The 19709-nt window shown below is 42.1% G+C and overlaps 1 protein-coding gene across 3 annotated transcripts in view; it reads right to left on the bottom strand.

The window, feature by feature from the left end:
• The window catches only part of GTF2A2 (general transcription factor IIA subunit 2), a 35411-nt gene that overhangs the window by 12697 nt on the left and 3005 nt on the right, over positions 1-19709 (bottom strand). For 2 of the 3 annotated variants that reach the window (XM_030188460.1, XM_030188463.1), the window contains exons 2-3: positions 8970-9115; positions 5787-5891 (exon numbers count right to left, since the gene is read on the bottom strand). In XM_030188460.1, coding sequence (XP_030044320.1) covers positions 5787-5891; positions 8970-9041 — 177 coding nt within the window. In that variant the 5' untranslated portion in view covers positions 9042-9115. Of the gene's footprint in view, positions 1-5786; positions 5892-8969; positions 9140-19709 lie in introns of all 3 variants that reach the window. The other variant, XM_030188457.1, reaches the window with a different exon arrangement.

The raw sequence follows: 19709 nt of genomic DNA, 5'->3' as shown, positions 1-19709 counted from the left end.
AAAGGGGAAAGCACAAAAAAAACAAACAGAATGAAGCTCAGGCCTAAGAGGGCCTACCAAGTGCTCTAAAAATAAAGGAATCCTAAAAGTGAGGAAAAATAAACTAAAAGGGAAGGGAGAGGGACCTTTCCAAAGAAAGAACAAAAAAGTCAACCAAAAAACAAAAAAAACAAAGGAAAGGCACAAAAACTGAAAACACGTTTGCTCACACACTTTTCTCCTCACTGTGGATGAGAGGAGACTGATAGTCCCACACTCTCGTGGCAGGCAGGAAGGCACTCGTGCATGAAAAGTGGGGATGCTGCAAGTGCTCTTAAAGCCCTAGTTGCTTGTTTAAGCTCTACACCGGATGACGTGGATGACATTGCTCCATGCCAGAACATGGCATGCTTGCCCTCAGAGAAAAACAATTTATCTGATTTTACAAAAATCATTAATAACCACTTTTGACATCTAGCAAATGCAAGGAAGAAAACTCAGAACCGCAATCCTCCCTACAGGAGGAAAGAAGATCTACAGATTGTTTCTTCCTTTCATTTGAATTGACCTTCGAAAGGAAGTAACTGGACAAAGAGATACAGCAGTTTCAGTAAACTTAAAAAATGGATCTTCATGAGAAACCCTGAAGTTCTGACACATGCTTAGCTGAAGAAAGTGCTACCAGAAAAACAATCTTTAGGACAGGATCCTTTAAAATGGCTTTCTTCAATGGTTCATCTTAAGTAGAGGAGTGTGGTAGCCGTGTTAGTCCACTTAAGGTTATCAATAGAAATCAAACAAAATAAAACATGGAAAAGAAAATAAGATGATACCTTTTTTATTGGACATAACTTAATACATTTCTTGATTAGCTTTCGAAGGTTGCCCTTCTTCGTCAGATCGGAAATAAGCAAATGTGCTAGCTGACAGTGTATATAAGTGAAAAACATTCAAGCATTGCTATGACAGTCTGACAGGGTGGGAGGATGGGGGTGGGTAGGAAGTATGCATGGGGACATCAAAGTATATCATTGGTATTCTAACAGGGTGGGTGTGGACAGGTGAGGGGAGGGTGATCAACAGAGACATACAGCTTTATGGTTTATAATGGGCTAGGAACCCCAGGTCCTTGTTAAGTCCTTTCTGTTGGGTGTTAAAATATTCAATCATTCTGACCTCAAAGGTCTTACGTTCTTGTATGGTTTTAAAGTTACCTTTGAGGATTCTCACTGTGAAGTCACTGGTGCAGTGTCCTGGTCCTGTGAAATGTTGCCCAACAGGCGTGGGAACCCTGCTGGCATCAGCATTGTTTATATGATGTCTATGTAAATTGAATCTTGTCTTAAGCATCTGGCCTGTTTCTCCAATATAGCATCCTTCATTACATTTTTTACACTGAATGATATATACCACATTGGAAGATGAGCAAGTGAAAGATCCCTTTATGTTGAATGTCTTTCCTTTGTGGATGACTTTGGGGTCCTGTGAAATATTTTGGCATAGTTTGCAACTGGATAAATTACAGGGAAGTGTGCCCTTCTGTTCCTTTTCAGTCTGTGAAGGAAGTTTACTTCTGATTAGCTTGTGTTTTAAATTGGGTGGCTGTCGGAAGGCCAGTACTGGTGGGGATGGGAATATCTCTTTCAGTAATTCATCCTCCTGGAGTATAGGTTGTAGATCTCTTATGATTTTCCTCAGTTTTTCCAGCTCTGGATTGTATGTCACTACAAGCGGGATTCTGTCTGTGGATTTTTTCTTTTTGTACTGTAGCAGATTCTCCCTGGGTGTTTTGAGGGAGGAGGCAATATTCTTGGAGATTATTTTGGGGTTGTAGCCCTTCTGTTTGAAGGATTCAGTCAGGGTTTTAAGGTGTCTGTCTCTGTCCCCTGGGTCAGAGCAGATACGGTGGTATCTTGTGGCTTGGCTGTAAATGATGGATCTTTTTGTATGTGAAGGATGGAAGCTGGAGTTGTGGAGATAGCTACATCTGTCTGTGGGTTTCTTGTATACAGATGTTTGTATACAGCCATCACTGATTGAGACCGTGGTGTCCAAAAAATTGACTTTTTCTGGGGAGTAGTCAATTTTGAATCTGATTGTAGGATGGTATGTATTGAATGCAGAATAAAATTGTTTCAGAGTTTCTTCACCCTCCGTCCAAATCATAAAAATGTCATCGATGTACCGGTAGTATTTTAGAGGTTTGGTCTGGTGTGTATTCAGAAATGTCTCTTCCAGCTCAGCCATAAAAAGGTTGGCATATTGGGGTGCTGTCCTGGTGTATGTCTCTGTTGATCACCCTCCCCTCACCTGTCCACACCCACCCTGTTAGAATACCAATGATATACTTTGATGTCCCCATGCATACTTCCTACAAACCCCCATCCTCCCACCCTGTCAGACTGTCATAGCAATGCTTGAATGTTTTTCACTTATATACACTGTCAGCTAGCACATTTGCTTATTTCCGATCTGACGAAGAAGGGCAACCTTCGAAAGCTAATCAAGAAATGTATTAAGTTATGTCCAATAAAAAAGGTATCATCTTATTTTCTTTTCCATGTTTTATTTTGTTTGATTTCTATTCAATGGTTCAAAAAGGTCACGCTAAATGATCTTAAAACCAGATTCAGATTCCAGTCTGGACAAATCTTACGAAGAGGAGGATACAGCTATCCAATTCCTTTAAGCAGAGAGGTGTGGTAGCCGTGTTAGTCCACTTTTAAAGGTAATCAATAGAAATAAAATAAAACATGGAAAATAAAATAAGATGATACTTTTTTTTATTGGACATAACTTAATACATTCTTGATTAGCTTTCGAAGGTTGCCCTTCTTCGTCAGATCGGAAATAAGCAAATGTTGGTAGATGACAGTATATTTAAGTGACAACCTTCGAAAGCTAATCAAGAAATGTATTAAGTTATGTCCAATAAAAAAAGGTATCATCTTATTTTCTTTTCCATGTTTTATTTCTATCAATTCCTTTAAGAAACAAGCTACATGTGGAAATTCAGACTTCAATTGAAATTGGTCCAAGAGGGAATCAACCCCATGGGATGACTGACTATATCATCCTCCAGACACAGTCTACACTCCACTGCGAATGGCCTACTCCTATCTCCTGACTCAGGCATTATGTTTACACCACCAGCTAAAGAAAGAGAAATAGCCAGGAGCAGAAGGGCAGAACCAGCCCCCTTTAAAAGGAGTGACATTAGCTCTGAGGGCCCTGTTTACTAAGATGCGCTAGCGTTTTTAACGCGCGCTAATGACAGAGACACCCATATTGGTATCTCTAGCGTTAGCACAAGCTAATTTTTAGCAAGTGCTAAAAACACTAGCACGCCTACAGCATGGCTTAGTAAACAGGGCCCCGAGTTTTTTTTTTTTTTTGGCCTTCATCTCCTGAGATGGGGACATATGCCCATCTGGTATGACATGGATGATAAGAAATATCACATTTTATATTACTTATAATCTCAAACCTATGCTATTTTAAATAAACAGAAAACTTCATCCGAGACTTGTTACCCCCTCCACAACCTAGTTTCAAAATAAAAACGTTATATATGTAAGTGTTGTAATTTCAAACTATGATCAACAAACTGTTAACCAAAAATTATCCTACAGAAAACAGATGACCTCTAGTAGATTCAAAATCTGAAGCCTGATGCACAGATTTGTTTGCTGCCAGTGCCCCCCTGTGGAAGATTTTAAGGTTGCAGAGGACATTTAAACAGTACAATCCCATTGACTTTTCAGACAGAAACATTATGTGAAAAGTGCTACCAAAACCTAGCTTTTTCCTTCTTGAATGATTTATATTTAGCCACAAAGCTAGTGTACTGAGGGCAGTGACCTTAGCTGGTCAGAAGGCTATGGTCCATTAATCCCTGCTTGGTAACTAGGGCTGCCAAACAGATACCAGTTCTTGCACCTGTGATGAAACTATGGATATGCAGTTATTTGAATGATACTTCCGGTTTCAAGTGCATTTCTAACAGAGATGACGGTAAAGAACCAAAATTGTGTTACATTTCCTGGCAACTGATACTCTTCGAAATATGAAAAGTGGGATGCCACTGTATTGTTTTAGTTATTGTTCTTGCATTTACTTTATGTTGATTATTTATGTACTAGTAAAAAAGGCCCGTTTCTGACACAAATGAAACGGGCGCTAACAAGGTTTTCCTTGGAGTGTGTATGTTTGAGACAGTGTGTGTGAGAGTGACTGTGTGAGAGAGAGAGAGAGTGAATGTGCGAGTGTGTGTGTGTGACAGAGAGAGAGTGAGACTGGGTGCGAGTGTGTCTGTGAGAGAGAGAGTGTGTGTGTGTGTGTGAGAATGACAGTGTGTGCCAGGCCCCCTCCCTCCCTCCCAGTTCCGTCCCCTCCCTCCGAGTCTACAGTGCCCCAAATTATCCTCCAGTCTTGCACACGCGGACACAGAGCAGGGCCAGGACCCCCTCCCCCACACCACATACACAGACGGAGATACCAAGCCACACTTACTGGACTGCTCTACTCTCACGCGCACTCTCCCCTCCCCCGGGGGTCTAGCGCCTGTCTCGCGCTCTTCTCCGTCCGCTCTGCACTATCTCCCTCATTCTGAAGCTCCCCGCCCCGCCTCCTACCTGCCACCTTAAGCTGCAGGTTGCCCATCACCGGACCTGCAATGCTCCCTCTCCGGCATCCCGCCCACTCTGACGCAACGTCCTCCTTCCCTTGGCCACGTCCCGCCCCTTCTGATGCGCTTCCTATTTCCGGCAAGGCGAGAACAGGAAACGGCATGACGTTTAAAAGGTTGAAGCCACTTAGCTTAATCTGTTTCCCCTTTCCCGCGTACAAAAAGCAAACAAACCTATGAGCTGCTGCTTCCACGTTGTCCTTTGAGTAATCTCGCAGTATACGGATGTACACAGAGAAAGTATAATAACTTTTCCCAGGTCAGCCCCACCCCCAGGGGTGTGGCCAAATTGGCAACGGTGACATCAGCCAGGGCTTCGGAGCCTAGCAGACCAACTCTGAAGAAAGCGATGGACACAGGCAGCCAGACGCATAGAACGTTGGAGGTGAGAATTACTATATAGGATGTTTATTCTGCAATCCCCCTAGAATTTCAGAGTGGAATAGAAATTATTTAAATTAAAAAAAACAAAAAAAAACAAAAACTAATTTCATCTGTTGTTAACAGTGAATGCATTATTAAAAAACAGTGTGCACTTTTCACAAAAAAGGTGCACTATTAATGATATAATCTTTTGAAACAATCTTTAAAAACCAAAATGCTGCAAACCCCTAATCAATGCATCTGTTTACTGGGAGCTTTTATGAGATCACCAAATAACTCCGGTACCTCATAGTACTGAAGGACACTCACTACTGAACTGGGCTGACTTCAAGTCGTGGAAATGAGAAGGAAATCACCATGGACCCATGTGCAAAACCAATTCACATCCAGTCACTTATGTCCTTAATTTTAGGGAACATTATAATTATCAATAAAATACAAAAAACATCCAAAGACAAGTGGTGACTGTCTTATATGCAGTTATGGAACCAGGACAATGTCACAAACTATATGAAGCTGTTGAGTATTTTTTTTTTCATTCTGCAACTTTACATGATTGTAAGCTCCTTTGAGCAGGGTCTGTGTTAAACTGTACAGCGCTGCATAACCCTAGTAGCGCTTTAGAAATGTTAAGTAGTAGTAGTAAATCAAATGTTTAAGAGCACATAAGACTGTCAGATAGAAAATGTGGATGATAGGCGATTGGGTAATTCAGTGCTCAGTCTGATAGTCTTACCTTGAAGTTGATTCTGTTCCTGACCCGGTGAGCCAACGCTGCATTTATTGCCTTGTCAAACTGAAGAAGTACTTGAAGAGCGAGCTGAGGCGTAATCTGTTGGGACTAAGCATTGAAAAGCAGGTGAAACAGTATATTTTATATTTAGCAGTGCAACCAATAAACCACAGCAACTATTAAGTAGGGATTGCCAAAAACAATACACACCAATTTTTAATCCCTAACTCCTGGGATATAAGAAACATTTTCAGCTGATTTTCTAATTATAAATAAAATTATTCCCCGTTTATTTTTCCTAAAATCAGGTAATAAAATGTCTGCAGAGTACAGCAGTGAAGAATAAAAGTTCCAGCATAGCCTGAGATATCTAGACCTCTACAAACACATGATGATCCGAATGGACAAACTCAGAAGAGAGAATGTGTACAAGTCTTGTCAGCAGCACTCTTCTCTCAACCCTAACAACCACTCTTTTATTATTAGAAATCTCACTAAGAAATATTTTAAAAAACCAGTGTGACAAGGTGGTGGCCGTAGCCAGAAGAATGCTAGGCTGTATACAGAGAGGTGTAACTAGCAGAAGAAAGGAGGTGTTGATGCCCTTGTACAAGTCATTGGTGAGGCCCCACCTGGAATACTATGTTCAGTTTTGGAGGTCTATCTTGCTAAATATGTAAGAAGACTGAAGTGGTCCAGAGGAAGGCGACAAAAATGATATGGGGCTTGTGTCATAAGACATGAGAAGAGACTGGAAGATGTGAATATGTATACCTTAAAGGAAAGGCAAGACAGGGAAGAAATAATACATGCGTTTAAAATACTTGAAAGGTATTAATAAAGAAACAAATATTTTCCAAAGAAGGGAAAATGGCAAAACTAGAAGACATGAATTGAGGTTGTGAGGTGGTAGACTTAGGAGTAATGTCAGAAAATTCTTTTTCACGGAGAGTGTGGTTGATGCCCGGAATACTACTACTACTTATCATTTCTATAGCGCTACTAGACGTACGCAGCGCTCGATAGAGCTTACAATCTAATTAGGACAAACAGGACAAACAAGAGATAAGGGAATATTAAAGTGAGGATGATAAAATAAGGGTTCTGAACAAGTGAGTAAGGGTTAGGAGTTAAAAGCAGCATCAAAAAGGTGGGCTTTTAGCTTAGATTTGAAGACGGCAAGAGATGGAGCTTGACGTACTGGCTCAGGAAGTCTATTCCAGGAATATGGTGCAGCAAGATAAAAGGAACGGAGTCTGGAGTTAGCAGTGGAGGAGAAGGGTGCAGATAAGAGAGATTTACCCAGTGAACGGAGTTCCAGGGGAGGAATGTAGGGAGAGATGAGAGTGGAGAGGTACTGAGGAGCTGCAGAGTGAATGCACTTATAGGTCAATAAGAGGAGTTTGAACTGTATGCGGAAACGGATAGGAAGCCAGTGAAGTGACTTGAGGAGAGGGCTAATATGAGCATAACGACACTGGCGGAATATTAGACGTGCAGCAGAATTTTGAACAGAAGAGAGATGGCTAAATGGGAGACCTGTGAGAAGCAAGTTGCAATAGTCTAAGCGAGAGGTGATAACAGTGTGAATGAGGGTTCTGGTAGTGTGCTCAGAAAGGAAAGGGCGAATTTTGGTGATATTATAGAGAAAGAAACAACAGGTTTTAGCAGTCTGCTGAATATGTGCAGAGAAGGAGAGGGAGGAGTCGAAGATGACCTCAAGGTTACGAGCTGATGAGACAGGAAGGATGAGTGTGTTATCCACAGAAATAGAGAATGGGGGAGAAGGAGAGAATACCCTCCCCAGGGAGAGGGTGGAGAAAAAAAAAAGCTGTAGCAGAACTCAAAAAGGCATGGGATGAAGACAGAGGATCTCTAACTAGAAAAGGAATGGTATATAAGCCAAAACTTAAAGGGCTGCATATGTATTTGAATGTCCAGTGGTGCTTAGATGGCAACTCTAGTTATATCAACTAAGGCTGGTGCTGGGTTGGCTTGTACGGTCCCTCATATAGCAATCCGGTTTAGGATGGGCCGACGAGAACTTCGACAGAAACTCCAGTAATTTGGAACGTGAGGACACTGCCGGGCAGACATTTACAGTCTGTCCCCTGCAAATGAGAAGACGGAATCGGATAGGCTGGAGTGGGCTTTGATGGCAACTCTAATAGTTGGAACATAAGGACAGAGCCAGGCTGACTTCTATGGTCTATGTTCCAGAAACACCAAAGAAAGACCATGATCAAGTATTACATTCACTGTTGACTTAATCTCGAATTGATAATAAAAGTGTTGAGTAAACTGTATGGACCTTTCAGGTCTTTATCTGCTGTCACTATGTTACTATGCTACAATATCGACGCATAGATTCCCTTCTAGCAAGCTAACCATTCTAAATGAGGATGTGTTTCTAGAGACCCTTGCCTTCTCTGCCACTGGACGTGATAGATCAAGCTGTACGAGATAATCCTCAAGGGCTGAACTGGTAGCTTAATGATAGTGCTACACTGATGTAAAGCCCACTCAGAATACCAGGGTTCAATTACTGGGCCAGACTAATTCTCGAGAGAGAAGAAAGGAGTAGGATTATCAATGGTTCTTCCAATAAATAAAAGCAGCCACCAGACTGATTCTCCCCAGAGCTGGGGATGTTATGGAGGTAATGTTTACAGCCCTTGGGAAAGGAGGGAATTTTAGAAATCTCTCTAGCAGTCATGCTTTGAGTTTGCCTTAATTGGGTTGGGTTTACCTTAGTTGGGTTCTGTATGGAAATGTAGTCTGTGGTTCTTGGCTGAATATCATTACTGTGATTTCTGAGTTGAGGAGGAGAATGTAAAATAAAGGGATGGGGGAAACCTGCTGCACTGGGTTGTTACAAATGAAAACTAATAAAAGCACAGTCCAGTACAGGTTGGTTTCTCCAATCTCTTTGCAGGTCATTATATTTCAGTGTTTGAGACTGTAAAGCTATTTTAATGCAAATGCTGAGAAGCAATTAATATAATCCAGATCCATTGAGAAAAACTAAGTAATATTTAAATATTTCTCTCTCTCTTATGCATCTTGGTGGGGGGATCATGCAACCTTCCGCACAGCCCACAGGAACAAAATAGGCACCATAGCTGATAGTGTGTACCGTCCATCACTAAATCCCCCACCCCGCATCCTGTATCTGTAGGTTGGTACCTGTATGAGTTCATCCAGGCTCTCCTGCAGGCTGTTCCCCAGCGTGGTGTTTCTGTACAGCTGGTATGCCATGGTTTAAAAGGGTAAAAAACTGAAGATCATCCACAGTTCTGACCCTCTCTCCCAAGCTCTTCGTCTTGTTCGTTCTAGGAAACAGGTTTCTTCTAAATCTGTGTAATGAGAAAAATATGAATACCCTCTGCACAGCTCCAGTAATGAACTTCATAAATTCTTCCTAAACCTTCACAAGTCAGGTTTTCAGGTATCCACAATGAATTATTCATGAGTGAGATTTGCATGCACTGCCTCCACTGTATGCAAATCCCTCTCATGAATATTCATTGTGGATATCCTGAAAACCTAACTGGTTTGGGTGCCTCCAGGATCAGGTTTGGGAACCACTGTTCTATGGCAAGGTGAATGAATTAAAAAAAAAATATAATCAGTTCACATTAAATATAAGCAAATGGACCAGTAAGGATGACCTTTGCTCATGTCAGACTGGAATTTAGTGCTTCTGCTTTTCCTATTATATAAAAAAAAAAAAAAAAAAAGAATTCTCTCTATCTTATGACATACAAGTTTGACCCCTTAATTGGTTTACTCATCCAAATAATCCTAGAATCACTACAGTGCATCTTTATGAAACTCTCTATAAGTGTGGAAAAATGTCCCAGATTACAAATGATTGGGTGAAAAACCAACGAGAACAGACGATCACGTCTAATCATCTTCTAATTGCCACTATAGGAAAATAGTTTGTCTAGTCTTTATGTCATTCAGATGACAATTCCCCCCCCCCCCCCCCCCAAAAAAAAAAAAAAAAAAAAAAACCCAAACAAACAAACAAACAAACAAAAAAACCCCACTAGATTTTAGTAGCCAGCTCTGGAAGTCAGAAAAAAAAAAAAAAAAAAACCTTTCCCTACCTCAGGGAATTGGGTGGCTTAAAACTGTTCATGTGCAATTATGTTCTCCCTCAAAGAAAAACTGAAGTTTTGACCATATTTTACTTTTAATTTTCCAGTTCATGCTTTTTGTCAAACAAACTTGTTTTTGTCACTGTAACCAGTGACAGTTTTAAAAGTCAAGTACCATCCTTAGAAGACACCCTTATGGCCACAAACTACAGGTGACCCGAGTTGGATTCATGATCCCAGCTGAGTGAAGCACAGCGCTAAAAATGCTAAAATACAGGGGCCCTTTTACTAAACTACGTTAGGCACTAATGCACGCCTAACACATCAAAACACGGAGTGCCATGGGGTGTGCTCAGGTGTCCTGTGGAAATTCTAAATCTGCGTGCACAAATCATATGCTAAAAAGTGTTTCTAATTTTTTTCAGGGGGTGTGTTAGGGGCAGAGTGTGGGTGTTCCTGAGCTAATCAGTCAAAGCACCTACATTACCATGCACTAACTGGTTAGTGCACAGATACTGCATGACCCCTTACCAGCTACAAATGGGTTGCGGTAAGTGCTCACCTGATAATTTAAAAAAATGGCCACGTGCTAATGTAATATTAGTGTATGGCCATTAGTGCAAAAACTATGTAAAAAAGGCATTTTTATAGCTGTGATATAAATAGTCTTAGTGCACGGGAAAGACCTGTGTGAGGGAATGCTAATGCCAATTTTACCACAGCTCAGTAAAAGGATCTTTTAGTGTAGTATAACGCGAACTGTGAAGTCCTTTAAATGCACAATACAGAGTTGATAGACCTATTTATGAACATCTCTCTGACCTCATGTGCAACTCTCTTTAAATTAGTCACCTTACTTTCTAACTCATAAGTACATAAGTATTGCCACACTGGGACAGAACAAAGGTCCATCGAGTCCAGCATCCTGTTTCCAACAGAGGCCAATCCAGGTCACAAATCCCTGCAACAGCCCAAAAAAGTTCAATACATTTTATGCTGCTTATCCCAGAAATAAGCACTGGATTTTCCCCAAGTCAATTTAAAGATGGTCTATGGACTTTTCCTTTAGGAAGCCATCCAGACTTTTTTTTAAAACCCTGCTAAGCTAACTGCCTTTACCATGTTCTCTGGCAGAGTTTACACATTAATTACTCCTCTTACTCTTTTATCTATATGTTCCATTTTTGCTTATACCCTACACTGTCAATTAAAATGTTCTATTATATATTGTGTTGATATCGTAAATAGTATACTATCCAGCTTATTTTCGAAAGAGAAAGATGCCCATATTTCGACCCAAATCGGGAGATGGGCGTCTTTCTCCTGTGGGCGCCCAAATCGGTATAATCGAAAGCCGATTTTGGGCGTCTTTCCCCGTGGGCACCCAAATCGGTATAATCGAAAGCCAGTTTTGGGCATCTTCAACTGCACTCCATCGTGGAAACGGCCAAAGTTGACGGGGGTGTGTTGGAGGCGTGGTTATCGGCCAAACAGAAATGGGCGGCTTTTGCCGATAATGGAAAAAAAATAGCTGTTTTTAGCGAGAATTTAGGTCACTTTTTTTGGACCCTTTTTTTTCACTAACAAGTCCCAAAAAGTGCCCTAAATGACCAGATGACCACCGGAGGGAATCGGGGATGACCTCCCCTGACTCCCCCAGTGGTTACTAACCCCCTCCCACCAAAAAAAAAAAGAAAAGAACTTTAAAAACTTTTTTTCCCAGCCTGTATGCCAGCCTCAAATATCATATCCAGCTCCATCACAGCAGTATGCAGGTCCCTGGAGCAGTTGTTAGTGGGTGCAGTGGACTTCAGGCAGGTGGACCCAGGCCCATCCTCCCCCCCACCACCTGTTCCACTTGTGCTGGTTAATGCTGAGCCCTCCAAACCCCCCCCCCTTAACCCACTGTACCCACATGTAGGTGCCCCCTTTACCCCTTAGTGCTATGGTAATGGTGTAGACTTGTGGGCAGTGGGTTTTGGGGGGATTTGGGGGGCTCAGCACACAAGGGAAGGGTGCTATGCACCTGGGAGCTCTTTTACTGTTTTTTGTTAATTTGTAAAAGTGCCCCCTAGGGTGGCCGGCTGGTGTCCTGGCATGTGAGGGGGACCAGTGCACTACGAATCCTGGCCCCTCCCACGACCCAATGCCTTGGAGTTGTTCGTTTTTGAGCTGGGCGCCTTCATTTTCCATTATCGCTGAAAAACGAAACGGCCCAGCTCAAATCCGCACAAATCCGATGCATTTGGCTGGCACAAACCGTATTATTGGAAAAAAGATGGGCGGCCATTTTTTTCAAAAATAATTTGTCCCGCCCCTTCACATACCCGTTCTCGCAGATAAGATGCCCATGGAGTTCGATTATGCCCCTCTATGCCATACTTTGAGCCTACAAATAGGTGGGAAAATGTGAGATACAAATGTAACAAATAAATACTTTGCATTGTTATTTGAATATTGCTTATGTTTGACTTGCTCTTATTGTACATTGCCTTGAGTGGCAAACAGAAGCTAGTCATAAATGTATTAAAATGAAAATGTGTCACCTACAACAAACAAGCAAACATACCAGGACACAATGCATTAAAACATTTCTTATAGACTGGTCTGTAGACTGCTGCTCTTGCAACTTATTTTCTACCTAGATTTTTTTTTGTTTCATTAAATATTCTTCATTAGATCAATTAGATGCTTTTTATGAAAAATAAATTTTAAGCATGCCAAGGACTCGGGCTTTAAAAGTATTTATCTTCAGCCTAGCAGTGATCTTATATAAATCACTAGGTAAAAAGGCCCGTTTCTGACAGAAATGAAACGGGCGCTAGCAAGGTTTTCCTCGGAGTGTGTGTGTTTTACAGTGTGAGTGTGAGAGTGAGTGTGTGATACAGAAAGAGTGAATGTGTGAGTGTGTGTGACAGAGCGAGTGTGTGATACAGAAAGAGTGAATGTGTGAGTGTGTGTGACAGAGCGAGTGTGTGATACAGAAAGAGTGAATGTGTGAGTGTGTGTGACAGAGCGAGTGTGTGATACAGAAAGAGTGAATGTGTGAGTGTGTGTGACAGAGCGAGAGTGAATGTGTGTGACAGAGAGTGAGACTGTGCGAGTGTGTGTGTGAATGAGAGCGTGTGCCAGGGGCCCCCTCCCTCCCAGTTTCAGGGTCGGCCCCACCAGCAAGGTCCAGTGTCTGCTCTCCCTCCCTCCCACCCAGTTCCAGGGTTGTTTCCCCCGCTCTCTCCCCCAGTTTCAGGGTCCCCCCTCCCTCCCTCCCTCCCAGTTTCTGGGTCCGCCTGGCCCCCCTCCAAGTTCCAGGGTCCGCTGTCCCCCCCTCCAACCCACCCTGTTCCAGGGTCGTTTCCCCCCCCTCCCCCTGTTTCCCAGTTTCTGGGTCCCCCCTCCCTCCCAGTTTCTGGGTCCGTCTGGCCCCCCTCAAAGTTAGTTCCAGCGTCGTTGCCCCCACTCTCTCCCTCCCTGTTCCAGGGTCGTTGCCCCCTCTCTTTCCCTCCCCTCCAACCACCCACCCACCTGCAACGTGGTGAAGCTGACTCCGTGGCTGACGTGAAGGGTTTTTTTTTCCTTCATGTTCGTCGCTCTGTAACCATCTCTGTTGGCCCCGCCCTTGTGCCTCTGATAGGTCCGCTGCCCTCGACGTCAAAACGTGATGACATCGAGGGCAGCGGACCTATCAGAGGCGCGAGGGCGGGGCTGAGAGAGATGGTGACAGAGCTACGAACCTAACGAACCCTTCACTTGCAGACACGGAGTCAGCTTCAGAATGTTGAAGGTGCCTTTTATTATAGTAGAGATAACCAGTTCTACTTAAATAGAGATGACATGACAAAATTCATTTTTTCCAAAGATCATTAGTGACCCTCATTCCTTCTGGCTAAGTACTCCACTTCTCATATCCACATTTACATTTCTCAGAAATGATAGAAAAGCACTCTCAAAAATGAACTTTGGAAGACATATTAATTACACGTGCCTCGGCATATCTTCTATTTTTGCTCCCATCTACATCCAAAACTCATTTCTGCCTTAATAAATGCCACAGCTTGACTGGAAGTGATATATAAAGATACTGATGGCCATAGTAAGCAGGCTGAAGGGAGAAGCTGGTAGGGGGCATGCCTTGAGGAGGAAGAGTACTTGAATGCAAGAGAAGGGGCACCATTAAGAGGAAGGAGAGAAAAAGGAATAGAAACAAAGAAAAAGACTAAAATATTCAAAACAAGCAAAAATTAAGAGCAAATAGAGAAAAAAAAAATCCCTCATGCTCTTTGGAATACTAATTTTGTTCCATTATTACCTATCTTATTTCCATTAAAATTCAAGGTGGATTAATATACAAAGCCTTCTGTAGGGGAGAACCAAGAAGGCGTTGGAGTAAGATGCTAGTACTGGGTGCTCCCGTTTTGGCGATTTCTTTTTACCTTTTGTTGCAATTCCGCAATGCCTAAGCACAGGGGGAAGCTGCAGGGAGTTCCTCCCTCTCCACTGGCTCTCAGCCCTATGCGACAAGCTGTTCAGTGAATCCAGACTGCCCCAATTTGACTGCCCCTATCGGACCGACCGTTCACTTGTCTATTAGATTGTAAGCTCTTTGAGCAGGGACTGTCTCTCTTTGTTAGATTGTACAGCGCTGCGTAACCCTAGTAGCGCTCTAGAAATGTTAAGTAGTAGTATTACATCTTATGTCTGGTGCTTCTGCTACTGGGGCAGGGAAGAGCCCCAGCTTGAACAGCAAAACTTTGCTGAGCCCAAGAGGACCTACTAACCCTCCACACCCCCATTCCCAGAAGCACCACTCAACCTCTCTTACTGCAAGGTGTGGACGCCAGTAATTCTGGCATCGTGGAAACGGTTCAGCAGGTGAGCTTTCGTGCCATTATCGGGGGGGGGGGGGGGGGGGGGGGGGGGGGGGGGGGGGGGGGGGGGTGGGGGGGGAGTCAACAACAGAGTCCAGTGGAACAGGATGAAATCATTCTGGGAGCTGTGTCATCAAAGGCAGGTGATCTGCCTGAAGTTTAATCTGTTTCTCCTCAAATGAGGCCACTGGTAAAGCCAGATATAGTGACCTTGGACATGCTGTAGTCTGCCATCCAGAGTTTGCACCAGGTTTGCTCCTCAATTGTTAAACTGCAGAACCTAGAGACTAAAGTTAACTCCTGCATCGCCAGTCTTGATGTGCTGGATAGAACTACTGCTGAGAATAAATCTTCTCAATCACTTCTAATACAAGACAAATCACTAATGTTGAGGAAAATTGAAAACTTTAGGGCCCTGCTTACTACGCTGCGCTGCAGGCAAGCAAACATTTTAGAAAACGCTAACAATAGAGACATCCATAGGAATATAGTGAGTGTCTATCGTTAGTGTGCGCTAAAAAGTCTGCGTGTCTACAGCATGGCTGAGTAAACAGGGCCCTTGGAGAACTCTCAAAGAGATCTGAATTTAAGATTTTTAAACTTTCCACATTCAAGACCGACCCCGGTGAGAGATCTCTCATAATTTTTTGCAAACTGTGTTAGTGGCTTTTCCACCTCTGTAAAAAATATTTTAATGTGACCTCAAGAACAACAACAAAAAAAATACCTGATGGCCCTAGCAGTAGATGTAACGGTTAGAGCTACTTTATTAGTTCTCTTTGTTTTCCATCAGGATAGAGACTCAATATTGAGAATATATTACAAGACAAAAGATATCTCATATACAGATAAGAAGGTGCAGGTGTTTCCTGATGTCTCTAAGTGGACGCAATCTAGACTGAAGAAGTTTTTGAATTTACGTTCTGTTGCTACCCCTTTAGGAGCTTCCTTAGATTTTCTTGTAACTGTTTGGTGATATATCAAAACGTTCAGTATATTTTCTATGATTCAGTTCAGCTAAGATTTTTTCTTGAAGGGAAAGGTGTTACTCTTTCTTGAAAAAAAAAAAACCCCACAGAACACAAAGGTCCCACGAAGTAGACAAATAGGCTTATTTTCAAGAGAGAGAAAAACGTCCAAAAAGTGACATAACTCTGCATTTGGACGTTTTTCTCACAAAAACATCAAACTCAGCATTTCCAAAATCTATTTTTAGACATTTTTCTCTGAAGTCCACCAGAAGTGCGTCCAAATCTCAAGGTGGAGTGTCAGGGGCGTGTTCAGGGCAGAACTTGGGCGTTCCTAAGACTTAGATGTTTTTCAGCCATAATGGAACAAAACAAAACCATCCAGTACTAAAACTTAGACACTTTGAGCTAGACCTGTTTTTATTATGAATAAGACACAAAAAGGTGCCCTAAATAACCAGATGACCACTGCAGGGAATCAGGAATGACCTCCCCTTATTCCTCCAGAGGTCACTAACCCCCTCCCACACCCCCAAAAATGTGATGAAAAACATTACTTGCCAGCCTCTGTGCCACCCTCAGATGTTATACTCTGGTCCATCAGAATAGCATGCAGGTCCCTGGAGTAGTCTAGTGGTGGATGCAAGTGCACTGCAAACAGGTGGACCCAGGCTCCTACCTCTTCCTACCTGTTACACTTGCGGAGGAAATTGTGAACCCTTCAAAACTCACCAGAAACCCACTGTACCCACATATAGGTGCCCCCTTCACCCGTAAAGGCTATGGTATTGGCGTATAGTTGGGGGTAGTGGGTTTTGGGGGGCTTAGCAGATAAGGTAAGGGAGCAATAGTGAGATGTGTACCTGGGAGCATTTTACAAAGTCCACTGCAGTGCCCCCTAGGGTGCCCTACTGCTGTCCTGGGATGTCACTTTTCCATTATTCTACCTGATGAAAGCTTTCTATTTTTTTTTTTTATAACATCTGAGCCTTCTGTCTATTGTTTATCAGTAGATTTGGGTTTTGAATTCAGATCTATAGATAAAAAGGAAGTCTCACTACATATATCCATACTTCATAGTAAGAGTGTACATTCCCTAATTACCTGTCCCAATGCAACAGAAGCTTTTACCTCCTCAGCGCATGTAAATGGTTTCACCCCTGAATGCTGTGCAAGGTTTTCTTGCCAACCAAAGCTTTTACCACACTCAGAACATGTAAATAGTTTTACTCCTGTGTGTATTCTCTGGTGCATTGTGAGGTTTCCCTTCCAGCAGAAATTTCTACCACACTCTGCACATAAATATGGTTTCACTCCTGTGTGGATTCTCTGGTGCAGTGCAAGCAATGCCTTCTTTCTGAAGCTTTTACCACGCTCAAAACATATAAATGGTTTAACTCCTGCGTGGATTCTCTAGTGAGCTATGAGGGATGTCTTGCCTGTAAATCTTTTACCACACTGAGAACATGTAAATAATTTTACTCCTGTGTGGATTCTCTGGTGCAATGTGAGGTTTACCTTCTGACCAAAGCTTTTATCACACTCTACACATGCAAATGGTTTCTCTCCCATGTGGACTCTCTGATGCACTTTGAGATTTACATTACAACCAAAGCTTTTACCACACTTAGAACATGTGAATGGTTTCACTCCATTGCGGATTTTCTTGTGTATTGCGAGGTCTGCCTTCCGCCTAAAGCCTTTACCACTCAGGGAATGTATATTGTTTCACTGCAACATGGATTCTCTGGTGGACTGTGAAGCTGTCCTCAATGAAGCTTTTACCACACTTTCTATATGCAACTGTTAACTTCTGAATGGATTCTATGGTTCATTGCTAGATTTCCCTTCTGATTGACACTAGCACCACAGTCAGAACAAGCACTAGTCTCTCATTTTTCTGAATATTTTGAAATATTACTCTTCCTACAAAATATTTTTTCAGATGTAATAGAATTGACTGATTCTACAGCAGTAAACTTTGCTCTATGAATGCTTTCCTGTGACCAAAACTTTTCTTATGGTCTGTATCCTAATGGCTTGATTTTGTGCGTTTTGCATTTGGACGTTTTTGTTTGAAAATGGACCACGAAACAAAACGTCCAAATCACAAAATCTTTTTCAAAACAGTATTTTCAAAAGGAGACAATAGACCTTTTTTTGGTTGAAAATGACCTTCTTTCCTGTTCAGAATTTGGACGTTTTGAGTAAAACGTCCAAATTCAGATTTAGACGTCATATCGAAAATGCCCCTCAAAGTCAAACAATAAGGAGTAGGAACTGGATCAGGCTGTTTTCGAAGAGCCTGATCCAGTTCCCACTCCTTGTTTGACTCTTCCTTGACACCAGGGACAATTTTGGTCTGTTAAAGTTATATGAGAGGGGTTTCTTACTTTTTTCTCTCCTTTCAATTATTTTCTTCTAAATTATATCCATCTTCCAAGTTAAAGATATGTTTCCTATATGTTCTTTTATAGAACGATTGTATTGTATATTCTGGATTTATTTATTTGTATTTTGCTCACACCTTTTTCAGTAGTAGCTCAAGGTGAGTTACATTTCAGGTACACTGGGTATTTCTCTGTCCTAGGAGGGGCTCACAATCTAATTTTGTACCTGAGGCAATGGAGGGTTAAGTGACTTGCCCAAGATCACAAGGAGTAACAGCTGGATTTGAACCGGCCACCTCTAGATATCAAGAGCAGTGCTCTAACCACTAGGCTGCTTAAGTCGATATTTAGCACTTAAGCAGCCATGGGGTAGCACATACAAATAAGACAGACATTTGTGTGGTCCTATTTATGAGCTAAACTTCTCTGCCCCTGGAATATAGCTAGCATTAAGTTAGGCACCAACTTCTAATTTCAGATGTGCTTAGCCAGTTAAGTGCTGCTGAAAATTAGTGGCTAGCTCCGACTGAGCAATTTGCTCAGCTGCTGGATAAATTGCTTCCAATATTGGCCTAATTAAGTTTTGTTATATCAGTAGATTATGTAGCAAGAGTGCTATCCAAGTTCTCTAAGAAGCATTGCGGTCTTGATATATGTACTGGTCATCTGTTAAAATCTGCTCCAGAATGCTTCATCATTGATTTTACCTCTTATCTAAACTTCATGCTCAAACAGGGTCTTTTTCCTTATGAGCATGGAAGCATTCTTCTCACTCCAATTCCCAAGAACCCAAAAATAAATGTTAATGTAATTTCAAATTATCGGCCAGTAGCATCCATCCCGTTACTTATTAAAACAATGAAAAGTTTGGTCAACATTCAGCTGACTACGTGAAGAATTTCGACATTCAACATTGTTCACAATCAGGGTTCCGTCAGAAGTACAGTACCGAAACAGTACTGGTTACCCTTCTGTCTAATTTCAAAAGAGAAATATCAACTGGGAATAAAATCTTATTACTCCAATTTGACATGTCCAGCGCGTTCGACATGGTGGATCATGAGCTTCTAATCTACCTGCTGGACACATTCGGTATAAGTGGGAACATGCTAAACTGGATCAAGGGTTTCCTATCCTCCCGTACCTACCAAGTCAAAGCTAATTCCATCATTTCTGCACCTTGGAAAGCCTATTGTGGGGTACCTCAAGGCTCACCCCTTTCTCCGACCCTTTTCAATGTTATGCTGATTCCGCTAGCAAAAGCATTATCTAAGTTTAGCCTTAACCTATTCATTTATGCAGACGATGTGACCATCTACATCCTTTCAAGTCTACACTAGCCGAAATCTCCGATAAAATAGACGCCAGTTTTTCCATCATGGATTCATGGGCAAAGGCGTTTCTGTTTAAACTCAATCAAGACAGAACACAATGTCTTATCCTTTCGTCCCAGTACAATAAAGTAGTTCAAAGTATGTTATGGTATAAGCCAATTGTCAGAATTATCAGAGTTATTGATTTTACCAATATAAAAATGCAGCTTTTAAAAGATGTATTGAAACTGCATTTCAATATCTTCTTTCCCCTTGTCCCTGGG

This window comes from Microcaecilia unicolor, chromosome 1 (assembly GCF_901765095.1).
Source record: "Microcaecilia unicolor chromosome 1, aMicUni1.1, whole genome shotgun sequence".
Lineage (NCBI taxonomy): Eukaryota > Metazoa > Chordata > Amphibia > Gymnophiona > Siphonopidae > Microcaecilia > Microcaecilia unicolor.
Note: the sequence above shows the minus strand (reverse complement) of the source record. Positions and strands in the feature narration are given on the sequence as shown.